At 41.3% G+C, this 20,126-nt stretch overlaps 1 protein-coding gene and 1 pseudogene across 1 annotated transcript in view; one reads left to right on the forward strand and one right to left on the reverse strand.

Moving 5' to 3' along the window:
• The window catches only part of LOC128588019 (transmembrane protease serine 11E-like), a 41,846-nt gene that overhangs the window by 18,653 nt on the left and 3,067 nt on the right, over positions 1-20,126 (forward strand). Inside the window, exons 3-9 of the mRNA XM_053594951.1 lie at positions 2,199-2,320; positions 4,851-4,918; positions 7,864-8,027; positions 11,341-11,379; positions 13,039-13,216; positions 14,076-14,335; positions 15,067-15,209. Of these exons, the coding sequence (XP_053450926.1) occupies positions 2,199-2,320; positions 4,851-4,918; positions 7,864-8,027; positions 11,341-11,379; positions 13,039-13,216; positions 14,076-14,335; positions 15,067-15,209 (974 nt within the window). The remainder of the gene's footprint in view (positions 1-2,198; positions 2,321-4,850; positions 4,919-7,863; positions 8,028-11,340; positions 11,380-13,038; positions 13,217-14,075; positions 14,336-15,066; positions 15,210-20,126) is intronic.
• On the reverse strand, positions 10,204-10,302 carry LOC128592742 (uncharacterized; annotated as a pseudogene).

The following is a 20,126-nucleotide window of genomic DNA, read 5'->3' on the forward strand; positions in this document are numbered from 1 at the left end:
TGTGGACTGTTGTCTCCTACATGTGAGATTGTGGACTGTTGTCTCCTACATGTGAGACTGTGGACTGTTGTCTCTTACATGTGAGACTGTGGACTGTTGTCCCCTACATGCGAGACAGTGGACTGTTGTCTCCTACATGCGAGACTGTGGCCTGTTGTCTCCTACATGCGAGACGGTGGACTGTTGTCTCCTACATGCGAGACTGTGGCCTGTTGTCTCCTACATGCGAGACTGTGGACTGTTGTCTCCTACATGTGAGACTGTGGACTGTTGTCTCTTACATGTGAGACGGTGGATTGTTGTCTCCTACATGTGGGGAGACTGTGGGCTGTTGTTTCCTACATTTGAGATTGTGGACTGTTGTCTCTTACATGTGAGACTGTAGGCTGTTGTCTCTTACATGTGAGACTGTGGACTGTTGTCTCCTACATGTGAGATGGTGGGCTGTTGTCTCTTACATGTGAGACTGTGGGCTGTTGTGTCTCTTACATGTGAGACTGTAGGCTGTTGTCTCTTACATGTGAGACGGTGGATTGTTGTCTCCTACATGTGGGGAGACTGTGGGCTGTTGTCTCCTACATTTGAGATTGTGGACTGTTGTCTCCTACATGTGAGACTGTGGACTGTTGTCTCTTACGTGTGAGACTGTAGGCTGTTGTCTCTTACATGTGAGACTGTGGACTGTTGTCTCCTACATGTGAGATGGTGGGCTGTTGTGTCTCTTACATGTGAGACTGTGGGCTATTGTCTCTTACATGTGAGACTGTGGGCTGTTGTCTCTTACATGTGAGATGGTGGGCTGTTGTCTCTTACATGTGAGACTGTGGACTGTTGTCTCTTATGTGAGACAGTGGACTGTTGTCTCTTACATGTGAGACGCTGGGCTGTTGTGTCTCTTACATGTGAGACTGTGGGCTATTGTCTCTTACATGTGAGACTGTGGGCTGTTGTCTCTTACATGTGAGACTGTGGACTGTTGTCTCTTATGTGAGACAGTGGACTGTTGTCTCTTACATGTGAGACGGCGGGCTGTTGTCTCTTACATGCGAGACGGCGGGCTGTTGTCTCTTACATGTGAGACGGCGGACTGTTGTCTCTTACATGTGAGACTGTGGACTGTTGTCTCTTACATGTGAGACGCTGGGCTGTTGTGTCTCTTACATGTGAGACGGTGGACTGTTGTCTCTTATGTGAGACAGTGGACTGTTGTCTCTTACATGTGAGACTGTGGACTGTTAAACGTGCCCAACACCACCTTCACACAGAGTCTCTGAGCAACCGGAGGTACCAGAGATGCCTGTGAGGAGGTTCGTCGTTAGCTTCCTTTCCTCTGGAGTGTAGGTGAAGAGGCAAAGAATGAGAAGGAGGGAAGAGGAGAGAGATGGGGCCTGGATGAGCCCACTTTCCCACAGTAACCGTCCGGCGCCTTGGTTCCCTGCTCCGGACCGGCCCGGCCACCGCGCCAGGATGAGACGCGGCTGCGGAGGGACCCGGGCGCGTCTTCCCGGACTCTGTGCGCTTCGGCCGCGGGGCCAGGGCCGTGACCCCGCAGCGGGCGAGAGGAGACGCACGGAGGCGCCAGCGGCCAGCAGCGACCGCCCGCCCCCTGCTGCTGCTGGGAGGGGAGAGGAGCAGCGACAGGGAAGCCGGGGAGCTAATGGTGTCCGGAGTTACGTCGGCGGCAGCTCTGGTTCCGTAAACTTCTTACAGAATCCCTGCCATTTTAATTTCCACCTTCATCTCCCTCATTAGCCAGAATCAGTTTTCTCCTGTGGCCAGAATTGACGTGTAGGTGACTTAGGAGGGAAAGCTACTTTTGGATATAAAGCGCAGTCACCTGGGCGATCGGGGGCTCAGACGCGCTCCCCGCCTCCCGTGGCTTCTTCGGGAACCGCAGGTGCTGCCTCCTGTGGCTTCTTGGGGAAGGGCAGGTGCACAGTACAGGCCCGACGTCCCGCAGAGTTTGTGCAGCGCTCCCGCCCCGTGCTTAGGTTTTGTCCACTAAACCCAACCCTGACAAGCGCCCTTGTCCTTTATCCTGAGGCACTGGCGACGCCAGGCAGGCTGATGAGGACTGTGATGTCGGCTGGAAGTGCTCCTCCTGTCTCACTCTTTCTAGTAACCACCAAATGGGGGAAATAATGATGGCTTACACATCTGATAAAAATTATGATGAGATTTTGCCCCTTTCCTTCTAGATCAAAGGAAGACCTACAATTACTACAGCACATTGTCATTCACAAGCGACAAACTCTATGCTGACTTTGGAAGAGAGGCTTCTAAAAATTTTACAGAGATGAGCCAGAGACTTGAGTCAATGGTAAGCACCTTTTCCTCCACTCCATGGTGCTTGCTGTCCCTTTTAACCACATTTTTAAGTGTCCCAGCATGTAACACATCCATTCAACTTATCCTTGTGTGTCTTTGCACAGTGGAAAGAGGCCCCACCTAAGGGATGTTTCACAAAACTGAGGAGCTTGTGACTTGTACGCCGGCCACTCGCTGGTCTGTGTCCGGGCTCACTCTGCTCGGCGAGATTCCTTTTATAGCAGATGTCCAGAAATGGCAAATATATAGAGAGAGTCCACCATGGTCACTTGGGACGAACAGGGGAGTGGGAGAGGTTAATGGTAAATGGACACAAGGGATCTTGTTGGGGTGAGGAAAAGGTGCTACACTGTGGTGGTGATTATACGACTTGGTTAATTTAACAGAAATATTTGTATTATACATTTGAAATAGATAAACCATATGGTATGTAAAACATGCATCCCTAAAGGTTTTTTAAAGCATTATGAGCATTGTGAAAAACAAACAGTATTTTACAGTTCTTAAAATACTTTGCATTTTAGTTCTTGTGTGTCTTTTCTTGTTATTCTAGCCTATTGCAGTTTTAAATGGGGTGCAGTATTATTTTAATACCTTGTGAGTCCTATCAAAAAATACTTCAAAAATTCTCTTGGAAGTTATATGTGTTCCTATTATAATAAACAATCATTAAATAACTATAATCTGTTATTATTAAATATAATAGTGCTACCCTATTTTTCAGCAGAATCCAGAAATTCTAGAAATGGGAAGGTGGCCCACAATGCAGTTGTCATGTTCCAGACTTCCTAAAAAGCAGACCCTGAACAATAGATCGTGCAGATTGAAACTATTCAGACACACACCTAAATAGCCTCTTAGTTTTTAAAAATATCTAATCTTCAACCAGTTTTGATACAAAAGTCTATAGGAAATCCACGGATACTTACCTCTATCCCTAAGGGATCAACATTCATCCTAACTGGAGAAATTAGCAGGATAGGCTTATCAAAGAATAATTTAACTTTTCTGATAGTCTGTGAAGGAATTAGCAGTGCAACATGCTGGAAGTAAGGCTATGCTGGAAGTGAGGGTGAGCCAGGAGTTGGGAAGTCCTCTGGTGCTGGTCCTACTCATTAGACAGTGGTGTGTCATTTGGCCATCATGTTATCATTCTGGACAAATTTCCTTATATGAAAATTAAGGTGTTAGGCTAGATAATCTCCAAACTGTTTTTCACTTCCAATATCCTGGATAAGAACCCCCCATTCCCATCCCTCTGCCCCAGAAATTGCTTAGGACACTGGAAGCCTGGGATTAGGCCACCTGGCTGGGCAGAGATTGAATCCTGGCTACATACCTCCTTGCAAACACCCGATCAGGAAAGTATATGAAGAAGCCCTTCTTGAAGGAAAATACATATGCAAAATAAACGAAAGGTCAAGTAAACAGGCAATTATTTTCCTTGTTCTTTGTACCATTCACCAAACAAATTTTTTTTTTTTTTTTTTTTTGAGACAGCGTCTTGCTTGCTGGCCAGGCTAAAAGTACATTGGCATGATCACAGCTCACGGCAGCCTGGGTTTAAGCGACCCTGCTGCCTCAGTCTTCTAAGTAGCTGGGATAATAAGCATGAGCCATTGTATACAGTTTCATTCACTCAAATAAATTTTATTTATTTAAATAAGTAAATTATAGATGAATTTAAATCTAAGGGAATATAGATAGATAGGACTTTTTAATCCTAAAGACTATTTAAAAATTAATATTAGATTTAAAATTACTTGATAAAAATAAATCCTTAAATAAAAATTGTCCAGTGAGTATTGTCATCCTATTTAGAGGACTTATTTGAACTGTGCTGATTTGTCTCATAATTGTAGGCATCATCCCTGGATATAAAACTCATGAGTCAGTGAGATATAAGGAAGAATAAAAACGCTCATCGCTTCTGCTAATAAGCTTGCAGTAACTGGTGAAAATCCACACACTGAAAACAAGAGACCCTTGAAGTGTTTCCTTAAACTCTTAAAACATTAAGCTGGCTAGAATTCTTATTTCATTACAGTAAGAAATAACTTTATCAAATGCCTTCTTTCATTTCATCAGAATGAAACTTAGGGCTATGTTAGACTTTGTCTTTAAGCCATGTGATGCGGCCAGGCGCTCATCTCTCTGCTCAAACTATCAGGGGCAGGATTATTTTATTTTGTCTGTGTATAGTGAAAGCCCTTACCCAGGGTACCAATGCTCACTCTTACTTTCCAAGACAACAGGTTCATTCCCTTGGGCCTCTTTCTGTGCCTGGTGTAGCAGGCATTTCTCTGGCCCCACTGTAGTTTCCAGCTTTTGTCACCCCTCAGGCAGAAGTCAGCTGAAATCACTGAACATACCAAAGAAGATTCCACAGGCTTCTTCACGTTCAGCACATTGGGAAATGTTGGTCAACGTTGTTTTGTTTTGTTTTTTATTTTTCCATAGAGCTTTGAATAAACTTGCAGAGAGTTGTTCTTGCTGACATAGTTCCATTATTTTTCAAACAGGTGAGAAACGCATTTTATAAATCTTCATTAAAGGGAGAATTTGTCAAATCTCATGTTGTCAAATTCAGGTATGTAAATGTAAAATGCTGATCTCTGAATTTAATTTAAAGCTGATACTGTTAACCTAGAAAGCCATAAACACATTTGGAAGTGCTAATGATATGATGTTATTCAATTCAATAAGCATTTATTTGGGTCGTGTTCTGTGTATGCCACAGCTTACAGAATCCCTTACTCATTCTTTACACCTCAAGTAACCATTTGCAAGGTGATCGCTAGGGACAGAAGTGTAATTGGTGCTGATGCTATACAATTGCTTTTGGGAAACTCTAGTACAAGTGGGGACCTAATGCACCTGGGGTTTGTTATGAGCAGTGCCCTGTGTGAGGCAGTGTGATGAGGAAGTTTGTCTTCAGCCCGGGGTCCTCCTCCTCCTCAATTTTCCTTACTTTTCTTCTATCTCACCTCTGTATGCTCCAAATATTTAGCTTAGAAAATCTCATCTGTTAATTGACCACCAATAAAAAGGTTCAGAATGTAACAATTTTATGCAAAATACTATGGGAGAATTTTAAATGATGTATTTCTTAGTACAAATTATTTGTATTTTTCAACAAGATAAGAACTGTAACCAGTATGATTCTAAAGACAAGATTCTAGAAATTACTTCCCAGTCAGTTATTTAGCTGACATCTCTGGCCACTTTCTCCTGACAATTCCATATTCTCTGATGTTTGACAGTGTCCTTTCTCAGATCTACACCCACCTCTTTGATTCTTAAATTTTCACTTCGCAAACCTGTATGCTCTTAAAACCAAGGTTTCTATCTCCGTTCTGAACTATTTTCCCAATTTCTCTAATTATTTTCCTGCCCACACACATCTCCACGTAGAAGTTCCATGGACAATTCCTCAGCTCAAGGAGAGTTCAGCAGTGTTAATGAGAAACGTGGATGGCATCACACACTCCTCCCTGTCTGGGTCCCTCATACTTTATGAATAACAAGATCCTGCCAATTCCATTTTCCAAATCACTTTCCAATTTCCTCACCTCTTCATCCCAGTGATCTTGCTGCGGCTACTCACTATTCTTTGTCCCATTACTGTCAGTAAAAAGGCAAGTTTATTGGAGGGGTGAAGTCTGTGTTAGAGATGCTGAGCTAAGACACTGGGGATGGTAGGAGCCTGAAAAATGGAGGTGACTTGGTGGAGGGAGCTGAGTGCAAGACATGAACTTGCTCATCGTGGAATAGACATTTTGGAAAGCATGAGTGTAAGTTTCTCAGAAAAAAGGTAATGCAAGTTAAAAAAAAAAAGAGGATGAAGAAAGTTTGAAGAACAAGAATATTTAAGGGAATGGAAGAAAAACAGGAACCTTAGAAATAGGAAAGGAATAGGAAAAAAGAAAAATCACGAGTGAGGCAGTACTTACGCTAAAGACAAGGAGTTACAAGGAGGGAATGGTCAGCGTTGATCGATACTCCTGACCAAGTAAAACAAATACTGAAAAGAGTCCCCTGGGTATGTCAGCTAGAGGCTATTAGTGTTTGAGCAGAGAACTGGCTGTGGGGATGAAGGAAGTCAGGCGACTTATTATTTCAATACTGTGAAGAGAAGGTGAGAGAGAGGGTGGACTGTAGGGGAGACAGAGGGTTTACTGCTTTTTATAGCACTAGTTTAAGCAAAAGAAGAATAAATAATTCATGGTACTTTTTTTTCTTTTTTTGAGGCAGTGAAAGGGTTTGAAATACATAATAATAATGTCTTTAAAGCCCTATGTTTTCCAGATTACAAAAGCAACACAAAATTATACAAAATTCAAATAACACAGAATTATATAAAATAGAATGAGAAGCCTCCTGTCCAACAATTCCTCTCCCACAAACAACACATCTTCTTCATTTATTCTGAGCATCTTCCAGTGACTGAGTATAGATCTATTTCGTTCTTCGGCTGGCCGTGTAGTATTTCACTACAAGTATGTGCTGGTGTGATAGACACAGTAGGTTCACCTCGTTAATGCACACTCAAGTCGTTATTTATTTTCCTCTTATAAAAATAAAGTTATATGACATATTTATATGCTTTGCACACCTGAGACTGCATTTGAAGATTTAATTTTTAGAAGTGAAAATGCTGTGTCAGAGAGGACGGATATTCAAATGTATGACAGATACACAAAACTGCCCTCTAAAACTAAGATGCTCGTGTGCAGTTTGTGAGAGTAGGGCTGATGCAGTGGGGGGGGGGGGCGGGGGGCAAGCTTGCTGGAACTGACTATGGAAAGGAAGGAGCAAATGCAGGCAGGTAGTAACTCATACAGTTAACACCGAGGCTGATTAATACTCTGTCGTGGAAATACAGTCACGTAAAGTCAGGACAATGTGGTCAAGCTTTCTTAGGATCAGGGGTCGTTTAGGGAAGCCGGAAGATTGCTTAGAAGAAATCAGTGGACCTGAGTCACAAGAATGAAACCTGGAGGCTGAAAGCACAGGGATGTCATGTCTACTACACCTGATGTTGGGTAATTTTGGATGGTTGATAAGGTAAGTGTCTTTATGTTAACAGCCATATACTTAATTAGGACCTTTGGTGGTAAGGGAGACCATGCAGACATGCCAGCTTGCTGTCAGGGAGGCTGAGTTTGGGGTTCTGTACATAGTGAACAACAGGAATATAGAAAGAAACATTTAGAGATTTATTTTTTGTGTGTGTTTCCAAAAAATGATAAAGAAAAAAACTGTGATTTTATCATAAATCCTTCAATCCTCCCTTCCTTTCCCGTCTCCCTCCCTCACTCCCTTCCTCACTTTCTTCCTTTCCCCTTCCTTTCTCTGTCTCCTCTCTCTCTCCCCCTCTCTCTGTCCCCTCCCTCCTCCCCCTCTCTTTGTCCTCTCCCCTCCCTCCCCCTTCTGTGTCCCCTCCTCCCTCCCTCCCTCTGTCCTTTCTTTCCCTCCCCTTCTCTCTGTCCCCTCCCTCCCTCATTCCCACTCGCCCCCTCTTCCTGTCCACAGTCAAGAGCAACACAGGGTTCTGGCTCATATGCTGCTGATCTGTAGATTCCGTGCTACTGAGGATCCTGAAACTGTAAATTATATTATTCAACATGTTCTACATGAAAAGCTGCGAGATGCTGTGGGACCCCCTAAAGTAGATCCAGAATCAGTTAAAATTAAAAGTAAGTTGATTTCCCTTATTTAGTTTACTCTTCCTACATAGAATAACTTATTTTTATTTTTTTTATATGCTTTAATTCTGAGGTCTTGCTACCAATAGGATAGTTCTTTAGAACTAAATTGGTACTGAAAAAGTATTTTAATTTTTAAAACTACCCTCACTGTTCCTCCCATGCAAGCTTTTCATGAACTCCAGGACAGGCCCTTCCATACTGGCTTGTCCTCCGGCCTAGGGTCCAGTTGTTAAAGGAGGACGTGGATTTGCGTCTTCTTCTTCTTTTCCTGGTTGCTTTCACTTCCCCTTCTGAGAGGGTGATGTAGGAAACGGTTCACACCATCCGCACATTTGCTTTCTATGCCTTGTTATAGCTTCTTCCCTTACACCATTTACTAGTGAAAATTTTGTATTTACTTATGCTTATTTTTGGTATGTTTTCAAGTATAAGTGAAAATTTTGAGGTGATATTTTTGTTGTTGGTGAGGCCACAAAGGACAAAATAAGTAGTAACAGGTTCTCATTATTAGAAAGTAAGAAACATGAGGTCCTCAAGTTCTAGTTATGGGCCCAGTTCTATGTTACAGAACAGTGCAGGGCTAGAAGCAGGCTGTGTGGGCTCAAAGATGATCTTACATTTTCCAGTAGTCACATTACAAAAATAAAAATAAACATGTGACATTAACTGCAATGATTTGTATATTTAACCCAACATGTCCACAGTAGTATTGTTTCACCATGTAGTCCATGTAAAGATCATTTTACATTGTTTTTAGACATTTTAGACATTTAGACATTTTACATTGTTTTTCTGAATAAAGCTCTGAATTCTAGGGCACATTTCATGCTGATCTTACATTACAGTAAAACCAGGCACATGTCAAGAGTTCACTGGCCACATGTGGCTGATAGACATGGTGCCCTAGGAATTAGAGAACAGGGGACAAGTGGCCTCTGTGAATATGAAGGGCAAGTACAGCTCGACGCCTATGGCTCGGTGAGTAGGGTGCTGGCCACCTACACCGAGGCTGGCGAGCTCGAGCCTGGCCTGGGCCTGCTAGACAACAATGATAACTGCAACCAAAAAATAGCCAGGTCTTGTGGTGGGCACCTGTAGTCCCAGCTACTCAGGAGGCTGAGGCAAGAGAATTGCTTGAGCCCAAGAATTTGAGGTTGCTGTGAGCTGTGACAACACAGCACTCTACCGAGGGTGATATAGTAAGACTCTGTCTCAAAAAATAAAAAAAAAAAAATGAAGGGCAAGTATGAAGCCAGGCAGATGTCTGCACGTAGGCCAGACAGGCTGTGCTCTGACTGGGCTGCACTTCACCACTCAGGCACACTGCTAGTTTCTGAGGAACTGATGGAAACAGCACAAGGCGGGCTTGGCTCTGTTTATTTCCCTTCTTGACAAGGACACATCCTACCATGCTCTGCCTTTAGCTCACTGAGAAGAGAGCAAGGATGGAAAGAAAAAGGAGCTATTTCTCTCTTTTTAGTTTTACTTTTTTGAGATGGAGTCTCACTTGGTCACATTGGGTAGAGTATCACAACGTTATAGCTCACAGCAACCTCAAACTCTTGGTCTCAAGCCATCCTCTTGCCTCAGCCTCCTGAGTAGCTGGGACAATAGGTGTCCACCACCGTCCCTGGCTAATTTTTCTATTTTTAATATACATGAGGTCTCGCTCTTGCTCAGGCTGGTCTTGAACTCCTGAGCTCAAGGGAACCTCCTGTTTCAGCCTCCTAGAGTGCTGGGATTATAGGCCTGAGCCACTGCGCCCAGCCTCTCTTTCTTTCTCTTTCTTATTATTTTCAGCAAAAGCTGTTGGCTAATAGGAAGCAACAGGAGCAAGAAAGGATGCAACAGGGTCCTTGTTCCCCTGTGTTTGGGAGGATGCTATTGCCTTCCTTCTGGATTCTAAACAATCTATAGTTGAAGCAGAAAATTGGCAGAGCCCCTGCCTACTTAGAGGAAGGCATAACACACACTTAGACTTGCTGTGAGTCTTACTCAACTCTCATGCATTGTGAGTCCACCAAAATTCTGACTTTATTTTTTTTGGAAGGGCACCATGAATGATATTAGTACACCTAGATGAGGTGGCAAGCAGTCGTATGTGTTTCCCATGCTCAGCACCTGCTCCATTATTGGGCTTTGCTTTCTCAAGACAAGTCATAAGATAAAATGATTAAGAATTTCATGTCACCCTTGGCCAGGGACCATGTTAATATTGTCTATATCATTCCAACTTTAGTATATATGCTGCTGAAGCAAGCACAGAAATTATTAAGAATTTCTAGTCAGCATTTCACCAAGCACAAGGCCATTCTGGGGCAGGGTGTGGTGTGCAAGGCAGGCTTCCATGAAGCCCCTGTGTCGGGTGTGTCCGCACACAAAGCCAGAATGTCCCTAGCAAGAGCCTGAGATAGAGAAGAACAGATTGTCAGAAAACACTCAGGTGGTTCTCTGAGTGTTAATTGGGAACAAAAGATCAATTCTTTCTTATTTTTCCCATTTTCCCCACAAATAGCCGGAATACATGAAGTCAGAAAGAAAACTTTCTAGAATACAGATTTCCAGTAAATACATATTACTAAATACTAAAAGAAGAAATTAACAGATCAATACTTTTGCATGAAGGACATGTATCCTGTCAAGTTCAAAGGGAACAACTTTGGTCACTGGAGATTTACTTAGTTGCAAAGTCTGAGCTTAGAGTTTGATCTATTGATTGAGTTAGTGCATGTATTGGCTGGAGCTGAATGACAATTTGAGGACAAACTGTCTTTCTAAAACTTAGCAGAAAGAAGCCTTAAAAGGTACAACATTGCTTTTAAATATATGTGAGGACTGATTTATGGACATGCTACCCACATGTGCTGCATAGATCAGGCTATGTTTATGAACTTAGTGAAATAATCTGAAGTAATGGTCAGTAAAAGTGCCATTACAACTGGGTAATTACTGCTACAGTTTAGATCAGAGTTTCCTAGAGAGAGGCTGTGAACTACCTGCACCTGATTTCCTGGTATAAAATTCAGATTCTTGGGCTTCAATACAAAACTAATGAATTAGAATTAATGGACAGGGAATAGGTGTTTATAATATAAATATGTGAACTCTTACCCTTAGGGATGTTAAAAGAATTTTACTTTCTCCCTTCCTTCCCATGACAGCAAGCATATATTATGACAAACTAACCATGCTTTTTCTTCATAACCTGGAGATACTATCTAATGATAGAATCAAGCAGCTTTTTAGTGTTTGAAGCACTCAGAGACATCCTGACCTGTTCTGCTCACCCTGTGTATTTCAGAAATCAACAAGACAGAAACTGACAGCTACCTGAACAATTGTAAGTTTTATATTTATCAAAGTAGCATTACCTGAATGTGCCTATGGCACATGTGTTGTAGAAGATAATTGTGCAACTGTTAAAAAAGGGCAAAAATAGTCTACTTACTGGTGCTCTGTTAGCAGATCACTACGATGTACTCTCAGAGCGAGTTTCTAAAGATTAAATAAAAGTTATATATATGTTGATTTTTTTCAGCTAGAGGCAGAAACTTGATTGTCACTTTATCCTAAATAAAATCTTGTTATAAATCCCATGCCATGGATATTGTGGGCAATTATGGGGTTGGGATATATTTTGAAGACATTACTGGGCTTTGCTATCTAGATGATATCATGTGTAATTTTAAAAGTGCTGACTCTAGTCCTGGTACTTTTCTTCCCCTATGGCAGAGTACCCCCACTATGATTTAGATCAGTGGTTCTCAACCTTCCTAATACAGTTCCTCATGTTGTGGTGACCCCCAACCATAAAATTATTTTTGCTGTTACTTCATAACTATAATTTTGCTATAGTTATGAATCGTTATGTAAATGTCTGATATGCAGGATGTATTTAGGCGACCCCTGTGAAAGGGTCGTTTGACCCCCAAAGGGGTTGTGACCTACAGGTTGAGAACTGCTAATTTAGAGAATAAATTTATTTATCTATTTATTTTTTTGAGATAGAGTCTCACTATGTCACCCTGTCACCCTTGGTAGAGTGCTGTAGCATCACAGCTCATAGCAACCTCAAACTCTTGGGCTTAAGTGATTCTCCTGCCTTAGCCCCATAAGTACGTGGGACTACAGGCACCGGCCACAATGGCCAGCTATTTTTTTGTTGTTGTTGTTATTGTTGCAGTTGTTTACCTGGCTGGGGGCCGGGTTCTAACCTGCCACCCTCAGTGTAAGTGGCTGGCACCGAGCCTAGAGAATAAATTTAATAAGTATAGAATTATTACATATTTATCTTAACAGATGGAAAAAAATGTGCTACTGTAGCTCAGAATGTCAGTTAATTTATAAACTCAACTGAACACAAAACCAAAAGATAATCCTATGATCTAAATAGCATATATTCTTGTCACCAATTTTTACTGGGAACTTGCTAAGTGCTAGCACTGTGTTAGACCATAAGTCTACAAAGTGCATAAGATATGATCCCTGCCTAAAGCAGCTGATACTCTAATGGGACTAGATGCATCAGACTAATGCATGAACTTGTAATTTTAAAACAACAGCCCTCAAAAAAAGGTGGTTTTGATGCCTTAGATATCAGGCATTGCTTGGAGTTTTTGTCGTGAATGTAGGGACAGGTGTACGGGCCAGCGTCCTATGAGGCCCCGGATAGCCCCTTCTCTGCTGTTACATATCATTTGAGGAGCAAGTAGTAAAAGAGTATGTTGTAACTATGGCCATCGCGAAGTGTGCAAACATCTGGAAAGTTATAACTAATTCAACCCGGAGTCAGGGGAATTGTCAGAGAAGACGCCTAGAAGAGGAAATTGAGTCCTACAGGCTGAACAGGAGCTAAGTGAAACGTTACCGTTTTGGAAAGGAAAGAACAAGAGAAAATGTTTGATACTAACAGAGCACAAAGTTTAAGAAACTTTGTGGGGACTAGCAGCACAGTTGGAAGCTTACGAGAAGTGCTGGCTGACGCCCCTGTGTTCTGCAGGCTGCGGGACGCGGAGGAGCAGCCCCACCGGGCAGAGCGTCCGCATCGTGGGCGGGACGGCGGCGCAGGAGGGCGAGTGGCCGTGGCAGGCCAGCCTGCAGTGGGACGGGGTGCACCGCTGCGGCGCCGCGCTCATCAACGCCTCGTGGCTCGTGAGCGCGGCCCACTGCTTCGCCACGTGAGTCTCGGGCCTCGAGGGTGATGGCGGGTTAAAGTGCACCAGGTGTCGGCAAGAGGGATACACACTTGGTGCATTCTGACAGACCAGAGCTTAGCATACTTTAAAGATGATGTAACCATCTGAGAAGTCAGCTGACACCCCGACGGGCTCAACATCGTGGGTGTGGCTGAGCTGCGCTGGTGCCTGGCGGCCTGCGGAGTTTCCTCCTTCATTTCAACTTTGGTGTCAGGTTCATTACAATGTGTCGGCAGAAGGTCTGTTTGCATTGAGCCTCCCGGGTTCGAGGGTTGGATATCCATCAAGTAGGCCAATGTCTGAATCCCCAGCAACGTTAGAGAAACTTTCAGCTATAACATCCTGGACGAGGCTTCCACACTCTTGGGACTGTCTTCTTCCCCTTCGGGTACCTGTAATTCGTGTGCTTGGGCCTTCACGTCGTCCTGAAACTGTTTCAGAGTTGCTCTGCTCTTACCCTCTGCTTTTCTGCATTTTTAGCTGACTGGGTTCACAGAGAGCCTGGTCTTCAAGCTCTGGGATTCTTTCTCCTCTGTGGTTTCATGTGTTTCTGAAACTTTCTACTGCATTTTTGAAACTCCCCGAATGACTCCTTCAATTCCTTTGTCAAGATCTGTGGAGACTTTGTCCTGTCTTAGGGAGCAGTGGCTTTTCCACCTGACCTGACCACCGAGCCTGATTCTCAGCTTGGAAAGAGTTTTTTTCTATACATAGAAACTGTAACTTTAAAAAGAAGAAAAATTCTCTGTACCTGTAGACTGAATTATCAATATTTAGTATACTAAATCACTTGATTATATCGTCAGCAGACTGGAATCCAATCTTCATTTTTTCTCCCTAGGTATAAGGACCACACCAGATGGACTGCTTCCTTTGGAGTAACGCTAAGACCTGCAAAAATGGTGCAAGGCCTCCGGAGGATAATTGTTCATGAAAACTACAAACACCTGTCACACGACTATGATATTTCACTAGCAGAGCTCTCTAGCCCTGTCCCCTACACAAACACAGCACACAGAGTCTGTCTCCCTGACGCCTCCTATGAGTTCCATCCTGGTGCCAAGATGTTTGTGACAGGATTCGGAGCACTGCAGAATGACGGTGAGCATCTGAAAGAAACTCAAATCAAATCTACTTTGATGTTCTGTGGTGGTTAAAGAATTCCGTTCACTATGTTGAAATGCCTTGGTTGTTTGGTCATATGGACCCAGGCCAAGTTAGGTTCCACCAGTGTTATAAGAGACGTGACTCTGGGGGCTGGGCCTGTGGCTCAAAGGAGTAGGGTGCTGGCCCTATATGCCGGAGTTGGTGGGTTCAAACCCAGCCCCAGCCAAAAACTGCAAAAAAAAAAAAAAAGAAAAGAAAATGCAAGTTATAAAAAAAAAAAAGAGAGTTATGACTCCTCCCTCCCCAGGTCATCGTCCATGGTGTCCTAACTGCTGGGGTGATGATGCTAGTAAAGGTCTCAGAAAGAGCAAACACTGCCCAGGTGTCCTGGCCACTGAACTTTTTACTAGGAATTAGCCACTTAAGAGATTAGGGATCTTTAATTTATCTACTCAGGAGATCAGAGCATCATGAAGACATCATTCATTATCCCCTACCAAAATTTCCTTCTAATCTCAAGAATAAAGTGGAAATTAGTTAACTAACTTGAAGTTCTTTCCTAGGCATGTAACTTTTCATTTAAAGTATTTAGGAAAGTAACTGTGTCTAAAACATACATATTCTAAGATTTTATACTACTGTCTTATCCAATAATTATGAAAGAATTTCTTCAGGTTTGTAAAATATATGAATATCTACAAGAACAAAGATGTTTTTCCCCTTAGGAACCACTCAAAATCACCTTCGGCAAGCACAGGTGACTCTCATAGACACCAGAATCTGCAATGAACCTCAGTCGTACAACGGTGCCATAACTCCTAGAATGTTATGTGCTGGTTTCTTAAAAGGAAAAAGAGATGCATGCCAGGTAAATGGTTTTGCCTATTAGTATGCTGCTTAATCTTTTGTTCACTTTTTGGGAATAATTGTAGATTTATAGGAAATTGCAGCAACAGATTAGTCACAGGTGCCTTTCCCCTGTTTCCCCATGGTTACATCTCACATTGCATGGGATGCAATCAAGGAATCGATGGTGAAAGTGGATCAAGGATGGAATCAAGGAATCGATGATTCAGGATTGTCATGTGTGTGGATTTGTGTGACCATCACTGTAGATAAGGTTGCAGGTTGTGTCCTGTCACAACAAAGACCTACCACAAGAGTGACACTTTCCATACCTCACCATTCTTAACATAGCAATCACTAGTTTGTTCTACATTTCTGCAATTTTGTGTTTTCCTGAAAGTCATATAAATAGAACCACATGTTAATGTTTTCATAGAATTTAATTTTGACTTACCTATTAGCATTTGACTATCTCTTTGTCTGAGTTATGTGTGTGTAGGCCATTCTAACTGGGGTACCAGGACATCTTATTGATTTGCAGTTCCTTATGATAATGATGCAAAGCATTTTATCATATAGTTATTGGCTACTTATATGTTTTCTTTTGAGAAATATCTACTCATTCCTTTGCCTACTTTTCAGTGAAATTAATATTCTTATTATTTTTAGTTGAGTTGTTTGAATTCCTTGCATATTCTGGATATTAGTCTCTTGTCAGAGGAACAGTTTGCAAGTATTTTCTCCCCTTCAGCAGGTTGTCTCTTTTTGTTGATTGTTTCCTTTGCTTTGCAGAAGCTTTTTAATTCAATATAATTCCATTGATCTACTTTTCCTTTTGTTTCCTATGCTTTTGAGGTTTTAGTTATAAAATATTTACCTAGACTAATGTACTGAAGTTTCTGTATGAATTTTCCTCTAATCGTTTCATAGTTTGGGGGCTGATGTTTAAATCCTTAATCCATCTTGAGCTGGCTTTTGTATAAGGTGAAATGTAGTGGTCCCATTTCATTTTTCTGCATATGGATGTCAAGTATATCCAGCACCATTTACTGAAGAGGGTGTCATTTCCCAATGTGTGTTCTTGGAAAATCAATTGTGAGTGTGTGGATTTATTTCTGGGTTCCCTATTCTTCTCCGTTGGCCTGTGCGTTTGTCTAACAATGTCATGCTTTTGGGTTACTATAGCATGCCATGCATTTTGAAGTCAGGCAATGTGATGCCTCCAACTATGTTCTTTTTGCTTAGGAATGCTTTGGCTATTTGGGATCATTTTCGATTTGACACAAATTTGGAGATCATTTTTCCAGTTATGGGAAAAATGGCAATGGATTTTTCATATGGATTGCATTGAATCTTTAAATTGACTTGAATAGTGTGGTCATTTTAATAATATTAATTCTTCAGATCTGTGAAGATGGGATAGCCTTTCATCTTTTTGTGTCCTCTAAAATCTCATTCATTTGTGTTTTTTAGTTCTCGTAGAGGCCTTTCACCTCCTGATTAAATTTATTACAGGGTATTTCAGGTTTATTTCAGCTTTTGTAATGGGATTGCCTTCCTGATTTCTTTTCTGGCTAGTTTATTGTTGGTCTATGGAAACACTACTGATTTTTACATGTTGTTTTTGTATCCTACAACTTCACTTGATACATTTATCAGATCTAAGAGGTTTTTGTGGAGTGTTTAGGTTTTTCTAGAAACATGATCTTATAGTCAGTAAAAGGAACAATTTGACTTCTTTTTTTTTTCTTGGAAAAATTACTGAAGTCATTTTATTTTTTAAATTCCTTCTTAGAAAAGTTAGAATTTACAGCTTTTTTCTCTTTTGTCTTTGTTATCAATATGATTCCCCACTGTGGTGTAGTTCTACTTCTAAAGTGTGATTTTTATGTATTTAGATATATATATCTTTTTTTTTTTTCCTGAGAGAACCTGAGGGTCATTTTGCCTTTCTTGAAGAATAAAATGTCTGTTTTTTTTTTTTGCATGTTTTGCTCTTTGAGGACTTACAGATCAATGGGCATGTTCTGGTTAACTAAACATGGGCTGGATACATGGCAGAAAAAATGAACATGGGTTTTATTCTTTATTGTTTCAAGGAAGAGCTTCTTTAGATTGCTTAGAAAATCTTAATAAAGTTCAGTACTCACCATTTAGGATTTTTGGCTATTATCAGATATATCCATAGAGAAATGACAATATTATTTGAACCTCATTTTAATAAATTAAAATAGACTTCCAGTTTGTCGACATTGACAACTAGACAGATTAGTATTATTATTTTTATTTTTTTGCAGAAGTGATGATGTAAACAAACACAAATAAATGCTCTTCAAGTCTAACTTGTTTGCATTGTACCCTGCAAATTACTGTATGCAATTGTAATTGTATAATGCTAGATATTGGTGATGCTCGCTTTATCTGTGGTATCTGAATAACTTTAGCTATACCATGTTAGGGTCAAATCTGTCCGTTATGCATGATGGAAATTTGATTAAATGGGTTTGATCCAAATCCTTTGTTTCTTATTTCTCTTCTAAAAAGTATTTTAGGTGGTGCCTGTAGGGTGCTGGCCACATGCACTGAAGGTGGCGGGTTCAAACCCAGCCAGGGCCTGCCAAACAACAATGACAACTACAATAAAAAAATAGCTGGGCCTTGTGGTGGGCGCCTGTAGTCCCAGCTACTAGGGAGGCTGACGCAAGATTGTGGCTTAAGCCCAAGAGTTTGAGGTTGCTGTGAGCTGTGACACCACAGCACTCTCTCTAGGGTGACAGCTTGAGACTCTGTCTTAACAACCCAAAGACAAAAAGTATTTTAATTTAATTTTTTTTTCTTAGAAGAATGCAGCCTGATGATTTTATTCTGGATCCTTGTGTAATAGGTGATGCCTGGGTAATGAAATTTGCTGACTGTTGAAAATCTTTTTCTTTTTAAGCTTCAGATTGATATGAGGGGACCTACAATTAGGTCACATTGCTTGCATTTGTAAGGTAAAGTCTGAGATGTAGTTGTGTCCTTCACTCAGGAGGTGTGACGTGTACATTGTACCCATTGAGTGGGAACCCACCAAGCTCCTCCCATCCCAAATTTAGTCAAGTTTGTCTCTCATGTGGGCCTGTAATTGTTAATCTGCTAGCTTCAACTTAGTATTGAGTACATGGGATGCTTGATTTTCCATTCTGTGATACTTTACTTAGGAGAATGTTTTCCAAATCCATCCAGGTAAACACAAAAGATGTAGAGTCTCCATCTTTTTATGGCTGAGTAGTACTCCATCGTACACATATACACAGTTTATTAGTCCATTTGTGGGCTGATGGGCTCTTGAATTATTTCCACATCTGTGCAATTGTGAATTGAGCTGACATTCAAGTGCAAATGTCCTTCTGGTAAAATATATTTTTTTCTTCTGAGCAGATACCTAGTAAGGGACTGCAGGGTCAAATGGAAGGTCTACTTTTAGTTCTTTGAGGAGTCTCCATGCTTCTTTCCATAAAAGCTGTACTAGTTTCAATTCTACTAAAATAAGAATGAACCTGGAGGCATCAGATTCCAGATACCGGACTTTAGGTTATACTACAAGTATATAGTGAAAAAAAACAGCATGGTATTGGCATAAAAGTACAGGTGTAGATCTATGGAGCAGAATAGAAAACCTAGAGGTAAAATTAGCCTCATATCATCATCTGATCTTTGATAAAGCAAACAAAAGTATGCACTGGGGGAAATAATCCCTATTTAATAAATGGTGCTGGGAGAACTGGATAACCACACATAAAAAGACTGAAACTGAGCCTGCACCTTTCACCACTTACAAAAATTGACTCATGGTGCATAAAAGATTTAAATTTAAGGGCCCAGTGCCTGTAGCTTAGTGGCTAGGGTGCCGACCACATGCACTGAGGCTGGCAGGTTCGAACCTGGGCCTGGCCTGCCAAACAATGACAACTGCAACAACAACAACAACAACAACAAAAAATAGCTGGGCATGTGGTGAGTGCCTGTAGTCCCAGCTGCTTAGGAGGCTGAGGCAAGAGAATCTCTTAAGCTCAAGAGTTTGCTGTGATCTGTGACACCTCTGCACTCTACCGAGGGTGATGTAGACCCTGTCTCAAAAAAAAAAAAAAATTAAATCTAAGACATGATACTATAAGAACTTTAGAAGAAAGTGTGGGAAAAACTCTGAATCTCATAGGTCTAGGAAAAAATTTATGAAGAAAATCTCACTGGAAATGGAAGCAGCAACAAAAATAAATAAATTGGATCTAATTCAGTTAAAAAGCTTCTGTAAAACTAAGGACACAATCAACAAGGCAAGAATGAAAAAACAAGACAACCTTCAGAATGGGAGAAGATATATGCATGTTACGAATCTGACAAAGGGCTACTAACCAGAATCTTCAGAGAATTCAAACTTATCAACAAAAAAGAGCAAACAATACCATTTATCAGTGGTCAAGAGACATGAACAGAACCTTCTTCAAGAAGACAGATGATTGGTCAACAAACACTTGAAAAAATGCTTATCATCCCAGATCATCAGAGAAATAAATGAAAATCAAAACCACCTTGAGATATCACCTAACCCCAGTGAGAATAGCCCCTATCACTAAGTCCCAGAGCTGAGATGCTGGTACAGATGCGGAGAGAAGGGAACACTTTTATACTGTTAGTGGGACTGCAAACTAATACAGCCTTTTTGGAAAGAAGTATGGAGAATTCTCAAAGATCTAAAAGTAGACCTTCCATTTGACCCTGTAGGCCCATTACATGGTCTTTACACAGAAGAAAAGAAATTGTTTTGTCATAAGGTCATTTACACTCAATTTGCAGCTCAATTCACAATCAAGAAGATGTGGAATTAACCCAAGAATGGATTAATAAACTGTGGCATATGTACCATGGGATATTATTTAGCCTTAAAAAGATGGAGACT

This window comes from Nycticebus coucang, chromosome 1, assembly GCF_027406575.1.
Source record: "Nycticebus coucang isolate mNycCou1 chromosome 1, mNycCou1.pri, whole genome shotgun sequence".
In the NCBI taxonomy this organism is placed as follows: domain Eukaryota; kingdom Metazoa; phylum Chordata; class Mammalia; order Primates; family Lorisidae; genus Nycticebus; species Nycticebus coucang.